At 37.1% G+C, this 24,263-nt stretch overlaps 3 protein-coding genes across 5 annotated transcripts; 1 reads left to right on the top strand and 2 right to left on the bottom strand.

Moving 5' to 3' along the window:
* Positions 1-3,497: 3,497 nt before the first annotated feature.
* On the bottom strand, positions 3,498-6,026 carry mibp2 (muscle-specific beta 1 integrin binding protein 2). 2 transcript variants are annotated; one of them, XM_067495894.1, is made up of 8 exons: positions 5,770-6,024; positions 5,050-5,140; positions 4,796-4,844; positions 4,415-4,601; positions 4,253-4,324; positions 4,053-4,159; positions 3,856-3,950; positions 3,498-3,776 (listed from the first exon to the last, which is right to left on the bottom strand). In XM_067495894.1, exons 1-7 carry the CDS (start codon positions 5,793-5,795, stop codon positions 3,865-3,867), a joined length of 618 nt encoding a protein of 205 aa, XP_067351995.1. In that variant the 5' UTR covers positions 5,796-6,024; the 3' UTR covers positions 3,498-3,776; positions 3,856-3,864. The 2 variants fall into 2 exon arrangements, with proteins under 2 accessions (XP_067351995.1, XP_067351996.1); XM_067495895.1 differs by lacking the exon at positions 4,796-4,844 and having other exon boundaries at positions 5,770-6,026.
* A 4,639-nt stretch (positions 6,027-10,665) lies between these two features.
* On the top strand, positions 10,666-13,798 carry LOC137119929 (TRMT1-like protein). Its single transcript, XM_067495893.1, has 4 exons — positions 10,666-10,949; positions 11,806-11,983; positions 12,072-12,307; positions 12,577-13,798. The coding sequence occupies exons 1-4, from the start codon at positions 10,926-10,928 to the stop codon at positions 12,829-12,831; spliced, it is 693 nt and encodes a 230-aa protein (XP_067351994.1). The 5' UTR covers positions 10,666-10,925; the 3' UTR covers positions 12,832-13,798.
* Positions 13,799-16,327: 2,529 nt separating this feature from the next.
* On the bottom strand, positions 16,328-24,242 carry LOC137119903 (EGF-like repeat and discoidin I-like domain-containing protein 3). Of its 2 annotated transcripts, none has more exons than XM_067495892.1 (10): positions 24,037-24,242; positions 21,327-21,452; positions 21,108-21,239; positions 19,082-19,195; positions 18,566-18,747; positions 18,306-18,461; positions 17,814-17,958; positions 17,048-17,232; positions 16,793-16,948; positions 16,328-16,631 (listed from the first exon to the last, which is right to left on the bottom strand). In XM_067495892.1, the coding sequence occupies exons 1-10, from the start codon at positions 24,110-24,112 to the stop codon at positions 16,488-16,490; spliced, it is 1,416 nt and encodes a 471-aa protein (XP_067351993.1). In that variant the 5' UTR covers positions 24,113-24,242; the 3' UTR covers positions 16,328-16,487. The 2 variants fall into 2 exon arrangements, with proteins under 2 accessions (XP_067351993.1, XP_067351992.1); XM_067495891.1 differs by having other exon boundaries at positions 17,048-17,250; positions 24,037-24,241.
* Positions 24,243-24,263: the final 21 nt, after the last annotated feature.

Here is a 24,263-nt window from a genome sequence, read left to right as displayed (position 1 = left end):
TTCACCTGTTACTCCTCAATGAAATTATCATAAGTGAGATCAAGGAGATGACAATAACCTAGTTTCTGAAATCTAGGTACCATTTTAAGTTTTTATGTTTATTTTCAACATTTTGGCCTGTCCCTAACTAAACCATCACATTGCTGTGTAAAGTAAGTAAAGCCACTGACAGATTAAGTATATTAGCAATAGATTAGAAAAACAGACATGCTATTAAAAAGTAATCACCCGCCCCCCTTCAATTTTTGTTTTACAAATTTTTAATTTTTATCTTTAAATTTGTCAAAATAATTTTACAAAGGTAACATTTCGCTGCACCAGTTAATGTAGGTGAGTTACTATAAAATGAATACTTATGGGTGAAATACTTTTTTTTATATGCTGAAATTATTTGCATTCCGTTGAAAATCAACCATGGTTTAGTGGTAAATGAGCTGAAAAATTATGTTTTTACATGCACATTCTTAGCTTTCCTCTTCTCTCTCTGCCTACGAACACTCCTTCCTCCCATTGTTAACCCCGGGCCCCGACCGATTCCCGTTGTTAACCCCGGGCCCCGACCGATCCGGTATGGGAGTAATTTCCGGTGCGAAAGTCATGATTCGCATTTTTAATTTGGCATGTGTTTTACGTCGGTTGCCCTTCCTGACAGAACCCTCTGCATTTATCCAGACTTGGGACTGGCACAAGAATACACTGGCTTATGTCCACTTGCGGTTGCATTTGTCCCCCTTGCGGTTGCATTGTCCCCTTGGGGTTGCAATGTCCCCTTGTGGTTGTATTTGTCCCCTTGCGGTTGCATTGTCCCCTTGCGGTTGTATTTGTCCCCTTGCAGTTGCATTGTCCCGTTGCAGTTGCATTGTCCCCTTGCGGTTGTATTTGTCCCCTTGCGGTTGCATTTGTCCCCTTGCGGTTGCATTATCTCTCATTTAAGCCTTTAAAATTACCAAGTAGATTGACGCCATCCCAAACAGTTTTAATACCAAAGCTAAGCATATTATAGCTTATTGTTAAAATGTTGGGCCATTTAAGGGAATTAGGTTTTCTTGTGGATCTCACATCGAGAACATTCAAAACCTGATGTCTGTTTGTTAATGAAAAAAACATGAACAAAAAGTAAGTAAAACGTTTTCCTTGACACAGTTGGTTAAAGCTATGGGCTGAACTTTTTCACCCGTTTCTTATTCTATAAGTTCTGGTGATAAAATAAAATTCTTTTAGCTTAATATGCAATGTAATAATGTTAGGTTTAGGGTTTAGCTTGTGTCCCATTATATGCCACTTTAGTGTAAGAAAGATACAAACTATACTTGGACATGTATGTCATTATCAGCATGACAGACTAAAGTAAAATGGTGACTCTGCTCTTTTTTAGTGTTGCAATTGTAAACCATAGGTTTTGAGCTACATCACTGATGGCTTCTTGCAGTCATCCTGCATGTGCTTAACTCAGAGTTGATGCAACTATCTCTGATCAGTCTTTCAAAACTAAAAACCCTGCGCTTTCCCTCTCGGGGTTTGTCAACTAACAGTTCAACTTCAACCATAAGGTTTCTTAACCTGCTTCCCAAAAATACCCTCTGACAGTGTAAATTACACTGATGATGATGGGTATGTTGTGCATGTTGTATGAAGACTCAACAGTGTCCACAATCAAGGGCCATACCAGAGGAGCTTGCAGTTCAGGGAAAAGTGAGCTACATAAAACTGTTATGTTGTAGTAACAGAATAAGTTATAGCGTAAATACTGAGAAGATTGAAATGCATAACGGCAAATATCCATGCATGTTTGTTAAAATCAAAGAAGCATTTCAGTATTTCATGAAAGTGCATTAAAACTTTTTTAAAATGCTTAAGAGATATCTTCTTCCTGTATGTGCTCATCCTGTTGCTTCAGAGCTTCTTATTTGTCAGTAATCTTACAGCCTGTGTGGAACCATAGAAAGGCATTAGAGCTGCTTTGTGAGTAATACACTCGTGAGCTCTTTGTCAGACCTCGGTTTGTGCTGAATATGGCTAATATCAACATCTGAAGATTTTTTCCCACAACGACACACTGGAAATTGGAGAAACAGTGATGTTAAGTGGAAAAAGATTCCCTGGAATAATTCCATAAATATGCTGTTTGGTTTATGCTGGTTGTTGTGAAATAAGTGTTTGAAATAAATGATAATTGTAATCACTGTTAATACAGTACATATTGAAATAGCCTTTTATACTGTGAATGTAATGGATCATACACATAATGGCAAGAACCCTTATGCAAATACATAAAAACAACTTCTCATTTGCATGCAAAGTTTTCATTTACAAAAATAAATGCAGCTCTCATCCGCTTCCATTCATGCCCATAGCATCATTACATAATGTGCTTTTACAGTAGAGTGAAGAAAGGGCAGCATGACACTGATTTCACTACAGAAGAGCCTGACACACCCATGCGTAGTTAATTCCAGACATCTGTGGATATATAAAGTAAAATGTATCATTGGCTGTGTTTTTCCATAACAGGAAAATGAATGCTTACCAACACAAATGAATAAGAATAGTGCATTATTATTATAGCATTGCAAAGTTACACCAACTGATATTGTAAAGGTTAATTCAATTTCAGGTAAAACTCAATCTACTTTTACAAAGATGTCATTTTTTGTTTGGCTTACACAGATGCCAGAACCTTCCTCATAAAGAGTGTATACGCAAACCAATAGTGTGTATGTGCAGAAATAGTACATCAAAGCAAACCAAATAGGTTACCACAGCTACGGGTGACGAAACTATTATTTTGTTTTATTGAAAATGGAGGGAAACATCCCTTTAAAGAAGGAATTCAACAACTTTTCTAGACATTCACTTTAAAAAAAACAAAAAAACAGATTTTTCCATTGTCCCACTGGCCTCCAGTTATGCAACTTTGTTGCCCAGAAACAAATTGGCCTTAATAACCAGGTACCCAAACTTTCATAACATACATTATTTGGTGCATATATTAAACACCTTGGTCCAGCAGCATGACAGAGTATTTCCTACATAAGCCAAACAAGTAAGACTCCAATTGTCATGTAAATAAAGTTTTTCCTTCCTCTCACTGACCTGATACTGAATACAGTCATTGCTATGTAAGACAAGTATATTAATATTTGAAGAAACTCTTTCTATAGATCTACCACCCATGTGTCTGAATTTAGATAAGCATACTCGTGAGTTCCTTGGGTTTACCCGTGTGACTCCACTTATCACTCGCACCAACTATTGCCTGGGTGTGAGATAATGAAAGCTGTATGTTTGTTGTGCCCAACATGGCAACTACCCAGGTTCTTTCAAGCTGAAAGGGGGATTACATTACATTTAAGAGTAACTGAATAGTTATATTTCCCAAAAAAAACCCAACAATCTTCTTCCAGATATATCTTGTAGGTATTTAATTTCTATTACCTTAATTATAAAAGCTGAAGCAGGAGGTGCTAGATCCCTAAAATAACAACAAGAGCACATAGTTGGCAGGATAATCATTTATTAACATTGGCAACTGAATGCAACAATCCTCTGAACATATCCTTGATCTCTTTTTGAAGTGTAGGCTGTAACAAAGCAATAAATATGGCTGATATAAAACCATGTCAGCATTTGATGCTGCCAGTTATTTTTAACATTATTTAAAAAATAAAAATAAAAAAATCGTAGCAGTCTGCTAGATGAGCTGCCAGGTAGAAACTTAAGGCAAGGTGGTCTTCTGCTTGCAAGCTGAGTATGCTTCTTTTAGCCAATCATATGACCTGCAACATAGAAAAATTAGAAACCCAAATCAGGATTTAAAAGAAAAAAAGTAACAGGAAAATCAGGTTACGTGTGTACCTTTGTTTCTTAAAGAGACTTTTGGATGTTATTCAGGATGTCGCCATAGACAAAGTTGAACAGTTGTTCCTTCGACATAGTTCCATCTAGCTGCACTGTAAAGGCAAACATACATTCAAACAATAAGAAAAATATTGAAATCATCAAAATACCTGACAAAATAAATGCTATACAAAATGTTTAAAAAACAAACTTACCAACATCAACACCTGATGTCTCCATGATGTTCTTGTGTTTTATATACATGGGCCAGACATGACCATCAAACAGTCCAGGGGGGTCTGGCACAGTGTAGTTCCTAGAGCTGCCATTGTAGAAAGATGCACAACAACATAAATTAAGACAGCAGATTAAAACACAAATAAAAGCTAATAACAGTTAACACTGAAGCACTTACCACCTCCTCTTTTTGCATTCTTCATATGGGATGGAAATAAAGTAGCGTTGGTTCAGCACGTCGATCAAAGGTCTGCAAAGGTAGAGACAAATGTATTTCAAGCCTTGCTGGTCCCATTTTTACTGACGGAAACAACAACAGAAATTAAATTATTATTCTTACCCATAGGTGTAAAGCAGAAAGCCCTCCACAATAAGGATATGAGTTTCCTCCTCCTCATGTTCAGACTTTGGGACAATCTCAGTTTCCAGAGTGTTATTAACGCCGTGAGACTTCTCAAACTTCACCGGGTTCTCCAGCCATGCGTAGATCGTACTCATCAGGGCATCCATGTCCAGAGCAGTAATGACTGAAGAGAAAAGTTTAGAGGAAAGAAAAAGAAATGGAAAATTGCAAAGAATGGGTAAGAAACATGTTCACCATTCAAGTTAGGCTATAAAGCATGCAGATGCAGACAAGGCTCCATGTTACAGTGGGAGCAAATGCACACACTCGACAAACTGCCCACACAGACACACACAAACTCTAAAAGCCCAGGCTTACCATCGTACTGCTTAAAGCCATCTTCACCAACTTCAATCTGATCTTGGGGCTGAAACATACATTGATAAGATGTACCCAGGTACATTCCACTAGTGCTACACTCTGCTCTGACAGTGTTTTTACACACTACTGTAGATCATACTGTAATAACACATACGGAAAAGTGCTAACACACCACCAGCTTGAGTAACTCTGAGCAAGACTTTGGTAAATGTATCCAAAATTTCAAAAATATACATGTGTAAATGGCTAACCTTGAAAAAGTCATCCTGATGTACCACACAACAGTTGGGCAGGTTCTTGATCAGTCTGTCAGTGAGGGTGGTTTTCCCTCCATTGGTTACGCTGCAAAAGCCAGAAAGTACAATAAATACTTGATTATAAAACTGCTTCAGTTGGCACGAGCGCGCTGGGATTGGTTTATTATGCCACTGTCAGAAGGCAACATAGGAAATAGACCATTTTGCTGCGCACAACATTCACGGTTTTCAGCTCATATATCGTTTTTTATCATTTACCCACAACACCCCTCTATGTAACACGTAATTGTAAAAATATGTAATTGTAAAACTCAACCACACGTATAAAGTCATACAGACAGAGTTATTTACACATTAACCCAACATGTGCAAATTTCACATACTAAGCAACTACAAAGCGCACAAAAAATGGGTGGGTCATGCTGGCATATGGCGACTTCCCTCATCTCGGTTGCATGGTTGTAATCGCTAGGTCTTAACGCCGTTTAAAGACTGAATCGCATTACCAGAAAGCATAACATTACGTATTTACAGAAGCCGCAGACTGAAGTATACGATTATAGTTCGGTAGCAGCACAAAAAACTAAACAATGAAGCAACAAATTAGCGCTTGTCATGAACGCCCTTCCCCACGTGCCGGACTTTTAGGGCCTAAAACAGCTTGATCAGCCTAGGTTAGCTTAGCTCCCGTCCCATTCATCCGATACAACTCACCCGCCGATTCCGATGATGTACTTCATGTTTTCCGATGGTCAAAGCACGTAAGAGGTCGCCGAGAGTTCAAAACGTCAACAAAGGATCACAGTGATCAGACGGGAAGAAAGCTTAAAAAGAGAAGGTTGCAAAAGGAAACGTCAACTACTCGATTCCTCCATGGCACTTGAGTTGGGTGAGTAAGTAAGAGCAGAGACGTGGTGTCACAGGGACGATGTCTTCCGCTAAAAGAGAGACTCTGCAAACTGCCGCTACTACACGTACTGGTGAATCTGCCGTGATTGGCTATTTAAACGCCTGGCGCTAGACGGAAACCCACAACAACCAATCACAAGCAAGTGTAACACGAGTCCTTCTACCCGCCCCCCATACTGCTCTTTTTCATTAAACCGTGACGTTGTTGTATTTGATAAGAAAAGATATTGGGGGGTCATGCTGGCATATGGCGACTTCCTCAATTACATGGTAACATTAAGTGTTTACAGGAGCTGCAGACTGAAGTATATGATTATAGTTCGGTAGCAGCACAATAAGAACGAAGCAACAAATTATGTACATAACATACATTATGCACATACGTACATATGCGCACACGTACGTTTATCTTTTCTTATCAAATAAAACGACGTCACATATTAAGTATTAAAAGTCTTAAAACGTATAATGTAGCAAAAGAGTGAAGGTAAGTCACTGGCTAAACTGCCTAAAAATTCCTATATGTTATTGTTGTTAGTCTGTGTTTATTCTTGTTCATTAAAATGAATTTTAAATAAAAGGTAGGTTTATTGTATTACAGTGAGTATTACAAAACACACACATTTGCAAAAAAAAAAATATAAAAAATATATACAATAAATAATAATATCACAATAAAATAAAAACCCCAAAAAGTATTGCAAAGAGAAATTGCACTGTGAATGCTTCGTCCAGAAAGGATTTTCTGTGCAGAGCTGAAACCTCCATTGGACCTCCATTATCATGGGCTCCAATGGGAGCTTCAGACAGTACTCTGTCTGTTTCTGGCCAAATACTGAAAGAGCCGTAAGTCCTGTCACTATACAAAAATATAAAGATGAAATTTTCCTGGAGAAAAAGAAAAAAAAAAGTTAATAAGAGTTGAAGCTAGAAGTTAGAGTGCATGGGCCAACATTTTGCAATATACAGAAATGGAGAAGTTGAAAATGAACCAAAAAGTACCTCAAAATAAAACTGTGATTATTGCAAAACCTGTAACAAATATTAAAAAGAGGAATACAAGGTTGATAGCTGAAAATCTTGTGATTTGCCGGAAGTTCAAATGGTTTCTTTAGGTTGAAAAATGCCAGACTAGTTAAAGCTGAAATGGGAGACCCTGAAGAGGAGCCAAAGGGTCTCTATTTGTTTGAATAAAATCAAATTGCAGAAAAAAGCTGAATATTTTAAAAAGATATTTAAAAACTGACTTGAAAAGCACATGCCGTTATTAATAAGCTGAAAGTTTTAAAGTTTGAACTGTGCTAGCTGAAAGAAGGCTAAAGAGGTTAAGCACCAAAAACACGGGAATCAGAAGGAGCATAATAATAATAATAATAATAATAATAATAATAATAATAATAATAATAATAATAATAATAAAAAAAACACTAGATGCATCCAGCATTCACAATAGAATATCATGGTAGATCTTCGATGGTTCTAAATTTTCAGGCTCACTGTATGTGTTTTTGAATGTGCATCATTAGACATCCAATTCCTCTGTCCCGCTATATTTAGTTAACAACTATATAGTAATTAGTTAGTAGTTATTATGCAGATTCTTATTATTAAAAAAAGAATGCAGGAAAGCAATAGAAGACATTTAAAATTAGTCCCACCATAAGTTTATGCCTTAACAATTTACTTCTGGTACAGTTAGTTTGTCTCCATCTCACACAGCTAAAAAATGGAAATACAGTTTCAACAACATCAGGTATACAGTTACAATATAATGATATAATAGCAATAGCATGCTGATTAGAGTCATTCACTTCATTGCAGTCACATAGTTTTAGCACAGTATTTATGTATGGAAATACACAGCATACTTTAACAAAAGTACCTAAACATAGAGCAACGGAGTATTTCTACACTGTTTTACTTAAGTCAAACATCCGAACGACACAAGAAAAGAGTACAAGTAAGCTTGTCTTAAAAGCTATTTATTTGTTGTTTCCATTTTGACCTGTCATTTCCCCCTTTAATTTCCCCAAATTCTAGGTGCATTCAGCAGTGTTATCAGCTAATAACTTAATATTCTCATAATCAACACACTAGGGCTGCCACTACTTGAAAAACTGTTTTTATTAGTGTCTGAATCAGAGACACAAACAAATTATCATCATCTCTTAACTCATTCACATTGCTGTGGTTTTTATTGCAGCCTGTAGCTGAACTTTCTTTGTTTTGTTTAGAAGCTTCCCAACCAAATCCATGACGTTTCCTGAGGTTACACCAAAACGATTACTTATGTTGGGGTTTACACCCTCAAGAACCTCAACTATGAAGAGGAAATTGCCAAGTGTGGACTTCATTTCAGCTAGATTTAGCAAGACTTCTATTCATAGTTTGACTAAATTTTATTTACCCAATTTCCAGACTGAGTCAACAATATTCTTCACAAAATGTTTATATTCCTGGATTGAAACTGGTTTAAAGCATTTTACTGATTAATTTCACTAGGTTAACAAACTATACAAACCCTTGCCTTCCCCATGTGATCACCATGTGACATAACTATAATACCATCACCTCTAAATGTGATTGAGAGATCGTTCGCTCTGAAAGCATACCATAATCATATTTTTCACAGACCTTTTCTCACCTTCTTGTTTTCCTTATGATGGGATGATTTATTTTACATGGATTGTCAGCTCCTTGGACAAAAGCCACCAAATAACACCTACTGATTTGACTTTCATCCCATTCTAACAGTATTTCACTATGCATCAGAAGAGATGTGTCCTTAATGTTTCAAATAAGTTTTCAATAAATATTTCTGAATGCACCAGTGACAGAGATAAATATCCAGACTATAAGGGGACCATTTTTATGTTTTGGTATTCAGTAGCTTTTGGTGAGAACTATGGTCTGCTCTTGCATCATGGACAATAGCAAAACCTTTTTGGTTTATCACATGCACTAACCAGGGTGTAAGATTTATTCAGATCAAAACTCAACATTATAAATAAATGTCATCTACTAATATTACTTAAGTAAAATAAGGAACTATCATGATAAATATGCAAATAAAGTATCAAAAGTGTGTATTACTGTTATGATGTTTATGCTATGCTATGTCACAGGCCCTAAAATATCAGATCAAAATTTTTACTTTTGCTGTAAAAGGTAGGAGGAACAAAGGCCCTGAGGGCGACACACAGGTGGTCAGGTGCAGTTAAATGACCATACATATCTGTATAGTCTTGACTTTATTAAAGTGCCTTGACATGACTTTGTTGTGAATTGGTCCTATATAAAATAAAGGTTAATTGAATTCAATCAGGTCAGTTTTTTAAAATCCCCACCACTGTTGCGCTGTCACATTTTTTCCACTCACGCTTTCAGCAGTCACATTTTTGTAAGCCATCATTCTTCAAATTTAATCAAATTGTATTTCTATGAATGTGAATATTTCTGCGTGACTGCAGTTGTTCACAGTAAATTTTGGGAAATCAAGTTTCTGACCACGTGGTACAGTTGGGGATCAAATTTATCAAAGCATGGATAGCATTAAACGACTGCAGACTATGAAACCTTAGATTTCCCTACTAATTGTGCATTTGTATTGTATTATAAGATAATATGAATCATTGCAGGTGAGTAGCAACTCCACATTTTTCTGCTCTTGTTGTTGACTGAAAGCACCTAAGCATTTGACTGCCATCTGCTGGCTGTGATTAACCTCCATTTGAAACATCATGTAGATTGGTTCTACTGTTGGGCAATATAAAAACAGTAGGTAGGTAAGTGACAGACCAAACGATATCACTGTGATCTCTAAACATAAGTATGAAAACACAATAAAACTAAATAAACATCCCATACATTGTTCTTATTACGATTTACTAGGTTGTATTTTGTTTAAAAAATGTTTCGATGTATGCTTAGCTGTAATGAAGCATAATAATTCTGAACAGACTTAAAACTCACATCTCAGAATGGCCTACGATTTTTTAAGTTATAGGTTTTTCTTTGTCTCTTTGTTTTTATTTTGTACATTAAAGTCATGGTGTTGCTTTCATTCATCTGTACTTCATCTGTCATTGTATTGTATTGAACTTGTGATATTTGACTAGGGCAGAATGTTTCCAGAAGAGGAATATATCTCCATAATAGATAGTGTTTAGTTTTAATGGATGGTAAAAGACATTAACTACTTATTAGGAGTCTCTTCTGTTGGAATCATGAATTGACATTTGAAAGGACATTTTTGTGTCACATACATTAAATAAAGGCAGCATCTAGTGACTCAAATAAAGTGATTGATTAACATGGAAGGCTTTGATATTTTTGGTAAATTTGCTCTTATTGAAATATAATTTTCCAGGATATCAATAGTATAAATCAGACTGTATAGTGCTTTAAAGGGGGAAGACAAGGAAGGCTGGAATTAGACCAATAAATAGCAGTTCTAGTTATTGTGGTTCACGCAACACAGTTAGCAAACCACAGTTAGTTTTATGTTGCATTTCATAGCGAAACATAAAGAATGTGATAACAACCCACTAACTAATCTGCAGCCACGAATGTGACAGCAGCTACAGCAACACCCACAGTCACGGATGTCCACAGTGGCGTCGTGGTCACAGCAAGTGGCGCCACGGCCCCACTGAACAGACACGTGATTAATGTGCCGTGGAAAATGACGTTAAACAGTAGGAAATTCATAAAGAGCACATGGTGAGTGTGTGTAGATAAGTGTGGGGCTAAAAGACATATTCTAGCCAAATAATCAATGTTGAGGTGCGTTGTTAGATTTTTAAAGTAGATCGGGCCTTATCTCTAGACTATAAGAATAGAGAAAATGTAGGGAGAAGGTAAAACCGGAAGATGGCAGAAATGCAACAGATGGAATGCCGGCTGCCATAAAACCCCTTAGATGAAGAAGAAAAAAAAAAAAACACCTCCCTGAAGGAAAAATGGACAATGATGAACGCCTAAAAGTAAGCAAACTCTAGAATAATACCAGGGATTATTAGCTTCTTAGAATCATAACATTCAGAAAAATATTATACGAGGCTGTTTTTTAAATCACGTCACTCCTACTACTTGTAGTAAGTTCTTAGTATAACGTCAGCTCTAATGACTTTTAAAGCTTCCAAACTGTTAGCCAAACCTTGTCTTGCTAGCAGCATTTGCTAGTATTAACTTTTTTCCTCCTCGACAGTAAAAAATCAATTAGGGAAACGCAGAACTGATGCGAATGTGTGCTAAAGCTGTCACAATAACATTTATTTCTGGCCAGAACCAGTAGCAATCATTGTAGGCGTAACAGGGCTAACGTTACCCGACATTAGCTTTACATAAATATTTGCAATGATCGAGAAAAAAATTATATTGGAATCACACCAAGCTCAAAGCAAATTGAATATGTTAATTCAAAAATTTGGTCAACTAGCTAAGTTATGGCTTTTTGGGATTATTTTAGTAACATGGGTCTAAAATGTATGAAACGAAACCATGCAAGAGCAATTTAAGTTCTATAAACTTGTGAACACCTGTACTGGCCGCAAGCCAACCAAGTCGAGAACTTAGTTATACAATTTAGTCTTTGTCTGAAAGCAGTCTAGTAATTGTCACATTAGTGCAGTGGATTAAAAAGCACACATTTATTTATAATGAAGTAAAAAGTAGTATAAAATAAAAAGTCTACAGTCATGTGCACTTACTCCACATAAGAATATGCGTAGTATTTCTGTTTTAGTCTGAACAACATTGTAACAGGAACTAGGTTATTGAATGGCACACTTGATTTGTCTGAGCCTGTATTTTAACCAATTACTGTATTATTTGTTCCAGGTTCACATATCCATCCAGAAGGGATTTTCCTTTCCTACCCTGCAAAAATGCAACAGATGCTGCTCTCCAGCCAAGTTTCACTGCCCATTTTGTTTACCAGCTTTTTTTAAACCAACTAAACATTCGAGACTTAGGCTTCATTTGGAAAATCATCTCAGAAGAGCCTTTTATGTCGGAGGTAAGGTTTTACATTTTCTGTTTATAAATAATGAAAAACATTTAATTTTAATGACTAATCTTTTCATAATGTGTAATTTTTGTCTCAGAGTACACAGTCCACCGATGTGGACTGGAATGCAGAAGTCAGCCACATTACCACTGTTTGTACTGCGCAGCCACACTGATAAGGAAAAGAGATTTCACCCATCATATACCATTCTGCCAGAATTCCCAGTGGAGATCCCAAAAAGTATCCCAACTAATGACTGTCACAAAAACAATCCAAACCAAATCTTTGGTTTCTTCTACGCTGATTCCTGGAGACACGACTTCAAATGGCATGGTAAGTCATTTTAAGTAAGGTGTTTGTCATGGCAGACATGCATTGCCTCCTAAACATTTAAGTACAAGTATATCCTGCTGCAAAATAATTTGCGTCACACCAAAAGAAAGCAATGTTAACATTTGTTAGTGTAATCATTTACTATCAACATCGTACATGCCTTTTCATCAACAAATATTTAGGGGAGGGTCTTTATTTCGCAATATATATAACTTTCATTAAAATCTGGCGGTCTTATTTTGATGTTTTAAAATCTTTTGTCATCACAGGAAGTCCGTGATGAGACTGATGACGTAACAATAATTCCAGATTCAGATGACCAAGAAGCGAGCAGCAGCCCATTAGTGGCTCCCATCTCTGCTAAATGTGACCAAGCTGTACAAACTTACACTGAAAAACCGCAAGACTGTGATGAATACTACTTCATGAGCCTTGTGAAAATGTTTAAAAAGTTATCCCCTCAAAAAAAGGCAGATGTCAGGATGAAAATCGAGAGACTCCTCTTCGCAGCTGAGTTTGAGTAAAAAGGGTTTACAAACACAGAAACCATTAATTTTTACTTTTTACTACAGGTTTTATTGGGATCATTGTAAGAAGCAGTTTCTATAATAAGACCAAACATTATGACCTTTTCAAATTACTATTACTTTCATTTTTTTGGACACAAACCAACAGTTTTAGAATGTGTTTGTGAGATACTGATTTCACGCTCATTCAGCAAAATATAATCAAGGATCTGTTACTAACACTGATAAGTTTTTCCCTCCTTTTATATTCGACAGAATCTTTGTGCCTGTCCACTGCACTTTTGTTGACTGTTAAAATTCTGGAAAATTCTTTTCAGTGCAACACACTGTTAATTCTTATGAACAAGCAACAGCAGAATGAAAAGTTGGGAGTGGATATAAGAACATCAGATTACGCTGCATGGTAAAAATATTTTCAGCTTGCTAGGCAAATACCCCATATTTAATATAGCCCATTATGAATTCATTATTGTCACAAGGCACTAATCTGTTTAAAAAGTAAGTCAGTGTAGTGGAAAAAATAGGTCTAAATAAAAATGCAGTATATAAAATGTATGAAAAATAGTTAAGACTTATTCTGATGATGCAGCAAGAGAGAGGGTGAATCAAGAACAACCAAAGGTCTACCTGAAACAGATGCACAGTTGAAGAAATAATCTCTAAACTGGGCAATACTTGAGCCAATGTTTCTCAAGAACTCAGAACACGTCAGTCTGGATCTTTAAGTCTGAAATATTTTTACTTTTTTTGGAGGGGGGACTGACATTTAACCTTGTTTTGTATTGTATGCTAAACATTTTTTTTCTGTTTTATAACCCTGTTGGTTAAGATGACTTTTTTGTTTTTAAGTTTAGTGTATTTGGGAATATACAGGATCAGAAATGGGTAAATGGGTTTAAATTTTAGGGTAGGTGATCTAAGAGTCAACACTTGTAGAATGTAATAAAGAAGATATGCAATCGGAGCAGTGTTTCCCAACATTCTTTTTATTGAAACTCTATTTTAGGAAGTAATTAGTGGGCATCCTTGTTGGCCATGTGTTAAACCATATAACCCCAAGCTCCCTGTTGTAATAAACTGATCTCCCAGTGTTTTCTAATGGCATCCAAGCCCTGATTAAGAAGGGCGTCAGTTTCTGCGTGTCCTCCAGTCTGTCCACAACCTCACAGCGGTAACTGTCATTCAATCAGAGTTCAGGACCACTTGTGAGAACTGAGAGAACAGCCTGAGAGAACTTTCTGAGCCCCCCTAAAACAGGAACTTATGGTCTCTGTGCAGTTCTCAAGCCCATGGGGAAAACCTGATTAGTACAATTATTTTTTCTGACAACTGTGTTTAAATTTTTCTTTCAATTATTTGCAATTAACACATCAGTTGTTGTGACAAGTGAGTACCATTAGAGGGGACTGCCATACACTGGGTAGACACTCTCCTCCTGTAATATAATTTAAACATGTAATTTTTCAATCTGTGACTTCAAATTACTTTTTATATAAAATGTGTAAATGTTAAAGATTTGAGCAATATTTTTTAGCAATGTTTTTTTCGATCACATTGGCTTTAACTATTTTCATTAAGGTAATTTTTCACTTTTATATCCTGTATAATGTTTATTATAGACATTCTCTAAATGCATCACCTGTACTTATGGTAAATTCAGTTTCACAGAACATCAGCTGAGGCCAGATGAGAACTAAAACAAAAAAGGTCTAATACATTTATCTAACAATCTCAGAGGGTAAGGTGGTTCCTCTTATAAGGATTATAGACAGGCACTGCACCTACATCAAAACACTGTGATGTTACATTTGCTTTGTTTTAATTACCGAAACAGGAAAGTCTTTATGGTCAGGAGCCAAAGAAGAACAGATGTGCATAAATCAGAATTTGTTGGAAACAAATCTATCTCCAAAATGCACAACCAGTGTCGAGCACGTTTTGATGTTGTTTTCCTTTATCTGGCAGCTGGAAGCAGTGTTTTCTTTAAAGCACCAGATCTTCAATAGACACACTGTATTTTGTGGAAACACACCTCCACATACAGTAGGCTTAGACATACACAGTGAGGTAGAGATGCTCCCATCTTTTGCCAGGCACCAAACATACCAGACTGAGCTAAGCAGTAAGATAAGGGGGTAACCAGGTGTAATTATTTGTGGCCAAAGCTGGTAGTCCAACATTAAGACCTCCGACAACATCTTTGTGCGTTTCGGACAAAGTTATTTTTTTTCATATAGGAGACATCCCCAATAATGACAAGTGGCAATGTTTTTGTATATGTATATTCTCCACGATACTGTTTATGTGTACCCTGTGTATGGACGTTATCTGAATAAATGGGAGTAGCATTCAATATTTCCACTCAAATTGAAGCAAAAAAAGAAAGGCTTTTGAATTTTTTGGTTTAAAGAAATACAAATAAAGTTTTCTTGTAACATTTAATGCATAATCTCAGTTAAGGACCAGCAATTAATAACAAATACAAGCATGTAAGACAATGTTTAAGACACAAATTTCACATTTGTTGAAAAAAATAATTAAATTACAATGGAATTACATGTGAGATGAAGCTGAAAACCCTGTGTAGAGGATTTTACATGACAAATATGCAGAAAGCTTTGCAGAACATTATTCGATCATTTTACTGACACAGCAGTATGCTACAGTTCAAATGTAAAAGTTTAATTCTTCACTCTTTGAGATATCTTCTCTTCTAGGATATACATGTATTCTATATTGCACAGGCCCTACTTCATTAAACACATTTGTTCTTGATTACCTCAACAGCAGTAGGAAGATAGATAAACTGCTCAGCAATCAGCCATATCTTTAATACCACCTGCTGGTATTAATATTTTGATAGTGGGCAAATGTTAATTGACAGAGGTCACAGAGCACAAAGTGCATGACAACTTGATATGAGAGCAGAGTGCCCATGCTGACCTCTGTCCTTTTATTGTTGTGGCTGATCAGTGTATACTATACACTTAGTTCCCAGCATGAAGTATGCCTACATGCACTCCTAATACAACGTTCCTGCTCTAAATCCTCCTTCATGAAGGTTTTTACTTGTTTTAGGAATGCATTAATTCGACTGTATTGACAATTTGAAACACGTGGCTTGTGGTCCTGTTATTATTATTTTTTAGATTTTTATCTCAGTGAGCTGTATAATTCCAATTTACATTTATTGGAGGACTGATATATTAGACTGCACTAGTTTTGACTACATACATAAACCAAATAAACTGGCAAATTCTCTGGTGTGAGGCTGCAAAGGTGAGACAGACACAGTTTAAAACAGGCAGTTTAGCTTGGAGCATAACTGAAGAAGTCGGGAGCATTGTCTTCAACACTCCACACCTGATAGAGCCTGAAATGAATTTGCATTGTTAAAAGGAGCCAATAATTAGGACTATGATCACACCTGTGCAAAGTTCATATGGATCAAAAGCTACTAAAAGCATGAAAACTCAGAACCCACTGTGGGAGAAACATAAACATAAAAACACCACTAGTTAGAAAGTGCTACAAGTGTTAAAGTCCAAGCTATTAAGTAAACGTGATCCCAATGGATACTGATTCATTCTCCACTGTGGTCTGAGGACAGAGAGCAGCTGGATGAGGATAGATCACTTGTTATTGTTAGGTTTTTAGCCATCGCAGCCCAACAGCTCCATACGTAGAGTGATGCGCTCGTGCCACTCCCAGGGGACGACTCTGACATATCTGGCGTAGAAAGGAGGCTCAAATACATTCTTCTTATGAGTGTTGTTGTCAATGTTGCCTTGGAAAAGCTGCAAGAAAAGCTAATGTTTTAGTAAAAGTAAAGTGATTTATTGTTATTATATGTAAGCAGGTACTGTTTAATTTTTTTACTTTTCCTATGAGCAGCATTGCCTTGAGAAGAATATACTAAATTAGCACAACACGCTTTTGGGATTCACATATGTCTGACCTTTTCCTTGTCCGTGTTCTCGTCCTTCACTATACTCCATGACTCTCCATCGTTACTGTAGGCAACTTTAAACAGTGACACAAACTGCACCACCCCAAAGTCCTTGGCGCCTTGAGTGATGATGCCTGTGAGGCGCTTTGTTTTCTCTAGATCGACCTCATAAAGAAAAAAATTGTTACACTCGGAATCATCTACTATATTTAAAGTGTATTTTAACAATAATAATATTTCACTATATTGTAAAGTTCCTCTTACCTGGATCCACTCAGAGCGGTTGTTGTGGGCAGGAGACCAGGCATTTGTCTTTCCCTGCTTGTCCAGTCGGGCGAACTGAGGATGCCACGTGAAGGTATCAATGCCCCATGTTTTGAACGAGCTGGAGGCTGAAAGCTGCCCATCTGAGATTAGCCGAGACTTCATTCCCATAGGCTCGGAGCAACCTGTTGTGTTTGAATAGACTGTGAATCAAGAGCAGACAGAAGGACAGAGGGAAGGAAAACCCCAAGCGACAGAAAGAGAAAGAGAAGACAAGAGAAAGGAAAGACAAATGAAAAATCTCCTACCATTTGAAGAAAATTGGAAACAATCACAATTGAAATCATTTTTACACCCACCAATGCCCAAATAGAAGGAATAGAAAGAGGTGCATAGAATAAAAGAAAGCTCTGTATGCAGTGTTTACCACGTTCCTCTAGAAATACTTTAGCTGTAAGGCTCAAAGAACATAGGAGCAAAAGGATGGAAGTGGACACAAACATTTCTATTTTGTCTAATCACAGCTAGATGTTGTGTAGTTGAAATACGCTTTTTGACGTAAGAAGAAATCAACAGGGCACAGGCACAGGCACAGGAAAGATAAAACAAACCTTTACATTGCTTCACATTTTTAAAATGTTTTTCTTTTACCTTCTCTCAAAATGGAAAGTTAACTGAGGCTGTACTTTGATTTGACTTGATGTTACTATCTGCTTTGTTTCTAAACTGGCTATGTGTCAGATTTTTAAATTTTTTTTTTGTTTACCATTGAGCTCACAGCCCACCAGCTCCATGCGCAGCGTGCAGGCCCGACGACAAACTGCAGGGATGATGCGGATATACTGGGCTACAATTGGAGGCTCAAATAGGTTGGTCTTTGTACTGTCGTTGTCTGTGTTGCCCACAAAAACCTGCAGCACACAGACACAGAAAACAGGATGTGTATGCTTTCTGTGAAGTCTACTTTTTAAGGCTATGTACATTTACAGACATGGATGGATTACAGAACTGGCCAACTGGGGATGGGCCCAGGGGCCTAACAGTTCAACAGGCTCAATTCAAAGACACAAAGAGATGCACAACTACCACAAAAAAGCAAAGCAACTTACAAATGATGAACAAGAATCTATCAAAATAGCGATCAAATATACACGTTTCCAAAAGTAGAGGTAAAAAATACAAAAACAGACATCAAATGACCAAAAACACACAAAAACAGAATCAAAATGACAATAAAGGAAGTGACAAGTTCTCTCACCTTGTCCCTACGTTGACCATCCACTCTGTAAGTGGTGTAAGTGCTTCCATCAAAGCTGCTTGCCACCTTAAAGGCCTTTACGTACTCAGATGTACCCATGCGACTTGCACCCTGCGTGATGATGCCTGTCAGACGCATTTTCTTCTGCATGTTAACCTGTTATTACCAAGAGGTCAAGAGTTAGTCCGCTTCACAGCTCTCACTAGTGTGTCAGTACAGTCTTAAATGTTTCAGTAAATATGTTCAATCTGGCTCTTCACCTCAATCCATGGGTTCCTGTCATGGGTGGCTGATGTCCAGGCATTTACGATGCCTTGGTTGTTGAGTCGAGCCAACTCAGGTCCCCATCGCTGTAGACCCAGAATGCCATAGTGCAGAGAGGAGGCAGAAATTTGTGACTCCTCAATTGCACCTCCCTCCATCCCCAGCAGAGAAATGCAACCTGGAACACAGCAATTAGACTGTTACCAAAGCCAAAAGTAATGAATTACATTAATTTCTGTTCTACTAACTGTACAATTTGAAATTTAATAAGAGAATATTATATTTTTCTGTATTTAAGATTTATTCACATGACTTTTACTCATGCTAGAGTAAACAAATAGGGACATTATATTGATCTTTCATTAGTTATTATTACATAAAGTAACTAAACTACTTAGTACCAGAAACATTCTTTGACCCATTCTTTGATTTTTTTAAGTATTTGAAAGCAGGTGAAGTTGTAAAAGGAAATAAATTAGTTAATAAACTTATATGAATGTTAGTGAACATACGCAGCTGGCACTGCTTTCCCACATATGGTGAAGTGCATTGGCAGGTGTAGTCTCCGTCAAGATCTTTGCATATCCCTCCATGCTTACAGGGCTGGTTTGCGCAATCATTCACATCTGAAAAAAAAAGAACATGTTCTTATTTTTAATTGGATTTTTTTCCTTTACACCAAAAGAGCCTATTAAAAGCTATTTAATCTCCACAAGGTGGCATGCTCTCACTGCATGTTCAGATTGTTGTCTGGAGCACTGAGACAAATGCTTTATTTATAACTCCTCAGCAGTCTATTTCATTCATTTTTAAAAGGAACAAAAATGCTTCCACAGGGGGATAATAAACTGAAAATTAGATTGGTGTTGATTCAAACACTATTCAGACACCATGCCAAATAATGTTCTGACCAAACAACATAACTGACCTCACTGTTAAAGTTTTGTTTCTATAAAGAGCTGGATTCTTGAGAGCCCCCAGGTGACAGAAAACTGTCTGATAGGGGAGAAACTGGACAAGCTATGTTGAAATCTTTTGGTGATAAAATGGAATAGGATGCAGTGAAAACAGTGGTTCATTTATAGAAATATTGGTTTGCACTGAGTCGTAATGTATAATAATGGTGTTTTCCTAACCTTAATATATACTGAGACATTCCTTGCTGCAGCCAGATCAGGTCTGAGTACAACTCCCTGTTGATGTTAAGGTAAAATATCAATGTGTTGTTATGCTAAGATCTGTTTTGACTCATCCAGAAATAGGCTCCCTTTGTTTCCATTGAACTGTTTGTTCCTGTTATCTCTAGCTTCAAACATGATAACAATATACTTTTATACATGTGACATACATTTATGTTATGATATGGTTGTAGTGCACGGTAAATTAAATTCTGGTATTAATAAAATAATGTTTTCATCCTTACTTTACCTGTCTTACTAACCTTAACAAATAAGAGTTTAGAGCTAATGGAGGAAACAGGTTGACGTAACTCCACATGGGTCTTTAATTCTTGTTCTCGTTAAAAATAAGAGGATTGGTCACAACTTGGCGGTATGGCTAACAGCATTGGCACAGCACAGCTAATAACACTGGTAAACAAGTGATCTTACCATGAGACAGGTTGTGAAAGAGTCTTTAAATGCTGTTTACCTGCTCCCTCACTACGAATTTATTACTTTGCATTTACTGCGCATTATAAGAATTAGAGATGGCTTCCGCCCCATCCCAGCGCTTCATTGCAACGATGTTCGACTGAATCTAAATTAGAAAATGCTTGGGAGAAGACAACTAGACTGCACAAACACTACAATTGATGGTCAGACTGTGGACCATGGGATGCTGAGCTGTTCATTGACAAAAAATGCCACTTCAACACTAGCATGAATTAAAGTTCTGAGAGTGACATATATTATGCATATGAACTCTGCTCTCAGCAGTCAAATACACAACAAAGGCTTAGTTTTCTTTTATTCCCAATTTTAGCAGTTGTGATGGATAAGAAATACTTATATTCTTACAAGTTTCTGCAGAAATCTCAGTAATATTTCCAAGTCAATTTAAATATCATCAGATACAATGATACAGTTATAAATTTCTTCTCATGTTCAGTGTTGAACCTGTGTGGAAGGCGTCTGCATGCTAAGAGTCTTGAAGAGGTTTTCTACTAATTAGCCAAACAGAATCACCACAGAGCCCACTGAATGAGACCTTTTCATGAAACTGCAGGAGGTGAATGCCTATCTCTTTCACTGCTGATGCTGTGCCAGGATGTAAAGCTCTCATGTGTTCACGCGCATCATTATTTTTGTATCAGCTTTTTTAATCTGGACTACAAAATCTTACTTTAGTGAAAAACCATTAATGTCAAGACTTACTGATTACATAAACCCATTCAAATTCATTAAATAAATACCAAGATTTCTCCAGAAAACTGATATGACTAATAGATGTACACTTAAATGAGACATACATACATATTTACAATAGTAACTACAAAGGGCAGCTCAGGGTCAGGTATCACAGCCAGAAGTCACTTACTGATCTGGCAGTGCACTCCCTCAAAGCCAGACTGGCATCTGCAGATGTACTCATTGAAAACATCTCCTCGTCTAGTCGGAGCGTTGACCTCACACAAACCATTGTTCTTACAGGGATTAGGGCTGCAGGGTCCTGAGAGGATTAATTTATGATTAGTTAAAGATTAATTTAAGTACACATTAAATTTTGCTATTCACCCAAAGTTTCTTTTCTCTCCACCTAGCTCTGTCAGGTTGCAGTTGTCCCCTCCAAAGCCATCGGTACAAATACAGATGAAGGGATCATCTCCGACCCCTGTCACACATGTTCCTCCATTTTGGCAAAGATTCACTTCGCAGTAGTCACCTATGGAAAGGAGAGACAGAGAAAAAAGAGATGGTAGTATAAAGTATGAAATCACTTTGGCAACTATTAAAGTTTAACCGAGTCAACCTCAACACAGCAATTGCAAATGCACATAACATCTGGACCGATATTGTAGGTGAATGACAACCTGCTTTATCTCTTGCAACAGCAACCCCTTATATTTTATGTTCTTTTTGATAAAAAAAAAACACAAGTGCTAGGATTTTTTTGAACATGTACTGTATGGCAGATGCCGTGTCCGTGCATTTGTGTCTGGCTTTTCACTCTCTGAACAATCATGTAATCAGGGTTGTTATTAAAGTTACTTTTACACCTTAGCTTGGTGCAACTTTTTTAAAGTTTAATGAAGCTCGGAAAAACATTTAAATGTGCTTCCAGAGCTTTAAGCTTTAAGAGGCTTAAAGGAGAAATCTACTGTATTTCCTCTGTGTTGCTGTGGCCTGAGTGTTTGAAACAACAGTGCAGGGGTGACTCACAGATCCTGGATCAGGACTTCGAGTGGGTATGGCAGGGAACAGATTCATGACTCACACTATAGCTGTCAAAGTTATAAAACCTGTACTCTTTTTTTTTTTTACAGCAGTCTGTTGACTTTCAGATGCCACGTTGGATGATGTATTGTGTGCCTCTTACTCTACTGCTACAAAAACAACTGCCCTTTGGGGACAATAAAGTTAACTTTGAATCAGAATGGTCACTCAAGCTCTACCTGGTCTGTTCTTTCATTTTCTGGGGTCTGACTTTTTTAAACCTTGAATTGTAAAGATGGCAGCATTTATCTTTGTAAAAAGATAAATCACATTTATGAGGTATCTAAATGTGACGCCAAGCATGTGAGTGTGTCACCTGTAATGATGTTATTGCCAAAGCTCTTTAAACTGGGCTAAGACATGATTTGGCATGACAACAAACCTGAAAACTGATCAGAGGGAACAATTTATACAGCGTGTGTTTAATAAAATGGGTAACATGGTATCAAGCCATACCAATACGTTATTCGGCTTTGTATGAAGGTTAAGGTTGGAGTTGGTAAGTTAGAATAAGTCATAATTGTTGCAAGTTAGTTTCCCTAATGCTTTACTCAGATAATAAGATAATCAATTTGTAATCACATAACAGTATAGAAGCGGTAATATCTTCACAACTTAGAAACCTAAATCATGGATAGTTTGGAATTTTGATTATTAAAATACTATTGTTAGCCTTGGTTTCATTGACTGACGCAGTTTTCTTTCTAAGTTTACATTTATGCATCTGTTTCTTCTATCTATTCTTATTCTTTGTATTTTCCCTGCTGTTCCTTACACTTTGTCTTCTTTTTGGCTCGTCTACAATGTTGTTTTTCGCTGTGCCTTGGTTTGCCTTTGTTGCCCGTTCTCTGTCAAGAACACTGGGTTGCCCCTTGGATTGAAGTAATAACCCACTAATTCTAACAGAAAATCTAAAGTTGTAACATAATTAATGCAGCCAACACTTTACAGGATTAAGTGCTTGCAGGATTAGCCAGGTTGAAAAGAAGCCTGCAACTCTTTAAGGAATGAGCAGTTACACAACATGACAGTGAAGCAGCTCACATGTGGCTCAAGACACATAGTACACCTGACTGACCAGTGGGTAATGAGCAAAGAAACAGGCCCTGAATTCACACACACATCATGGCAGCAGGGAAACAGCAATCAAATACAATAAAAACTAAACACAGGGTGTTTCCTAACTTGACTGGGATGAGCATGCTACGCGTGCTTGCTTGGCAGGATATTTCTAGGTCAAACCTAAATCAGGTGAGTGGACAGCTGGTTCATGTTGGCTCCAGACAAGTCCACATATGTTGTTATTTTTCTGCACATCTTTAAGCGTGAGCACAAAGGTGTCTACAGGCACAATAATACATTTGTATATATGCCAAAACTGTTCAAAAAATGAAACCATTGTGATGGTTCATCTTGATTTCAAGTGTCCAGAAGCATAACTGCATTTCACAGACTATTCTGTAATGTGGGTGGTGCAAGTAGGAAGAAAGGCATACACATAATTTTTATATACCTGCCTCTTAGGATATAACCACTGTGTAATAACAAAGTTTGATCTAATAACAGGGTAATCTCGGGTTTAATCACTTGTACTTTGACAACAACAAACTTTCATCTTGGGATATATGGTCTTCTTTCAGCACATTCTGCATTTGTTTGTGACTGATTACACTGATGGAAACTGGTAAAGACCGCAAGAAGTTTCAAATTTAGGATATTTGTAAATAAAGACATATTTTCACTTAAATGATCAACTTGTATAGCTGCCTCTTTGTCATTCATTACAGACTCTGACACGCAGTTAGAAACTGGGTGAGTCAGTAAGAGAACCAGTGCTTCTAGTTTGGTTCAGACTGCACTAACAACATTAAAAGGAAAAGGAAAAAACTGATATGGAAAATAAGACTAGGTGGTGCCGTTCAGTTCCAGTCTCTTTGGCGATTATATGGAAAAGGCGAATAAAGTCTGGTGTTAGAACTGACACAAGCCAACAACACAAAAACCACGTTCCATGTTTAAAAAAAGAGACTTACCTCTGACTGAATAAAGACAAAGTAGAACATTAAGCGACGTTACACACACTGTTACTACATTTCCGTGGCGATTCATTTTTACTTTCTTCTTTTTGTTCCGCGAGTTTGTTTGTCCGGATTGACGATACAGCAAACGAATGCTGCCTTCATATGCTGTCGGAGATATCGGAATCCCGAGCAGTGTGATAAACTGGAGTTGGGATTTTCCTATAATACCCGAATTAACG

This window comes from Channa argus, chromosome 2 (genome assembly GCF_033026475.1).
Source record: "Channa argus isolate prfri chromosome 2, Channa argus male v1.0, whole genome shotgun sequence".
Classification (NCBI taxonomy): domain Eukaryota; kingdom Metazoa; phylum Chordata; class Actinopteri; order Anabantiformes; family Channidae; genus Channa; species Channa argus.
Note: the sequence above shows the minus strand (reverse complement) of the source record. Positions and strands in the feature narration are given on the sequence as shown.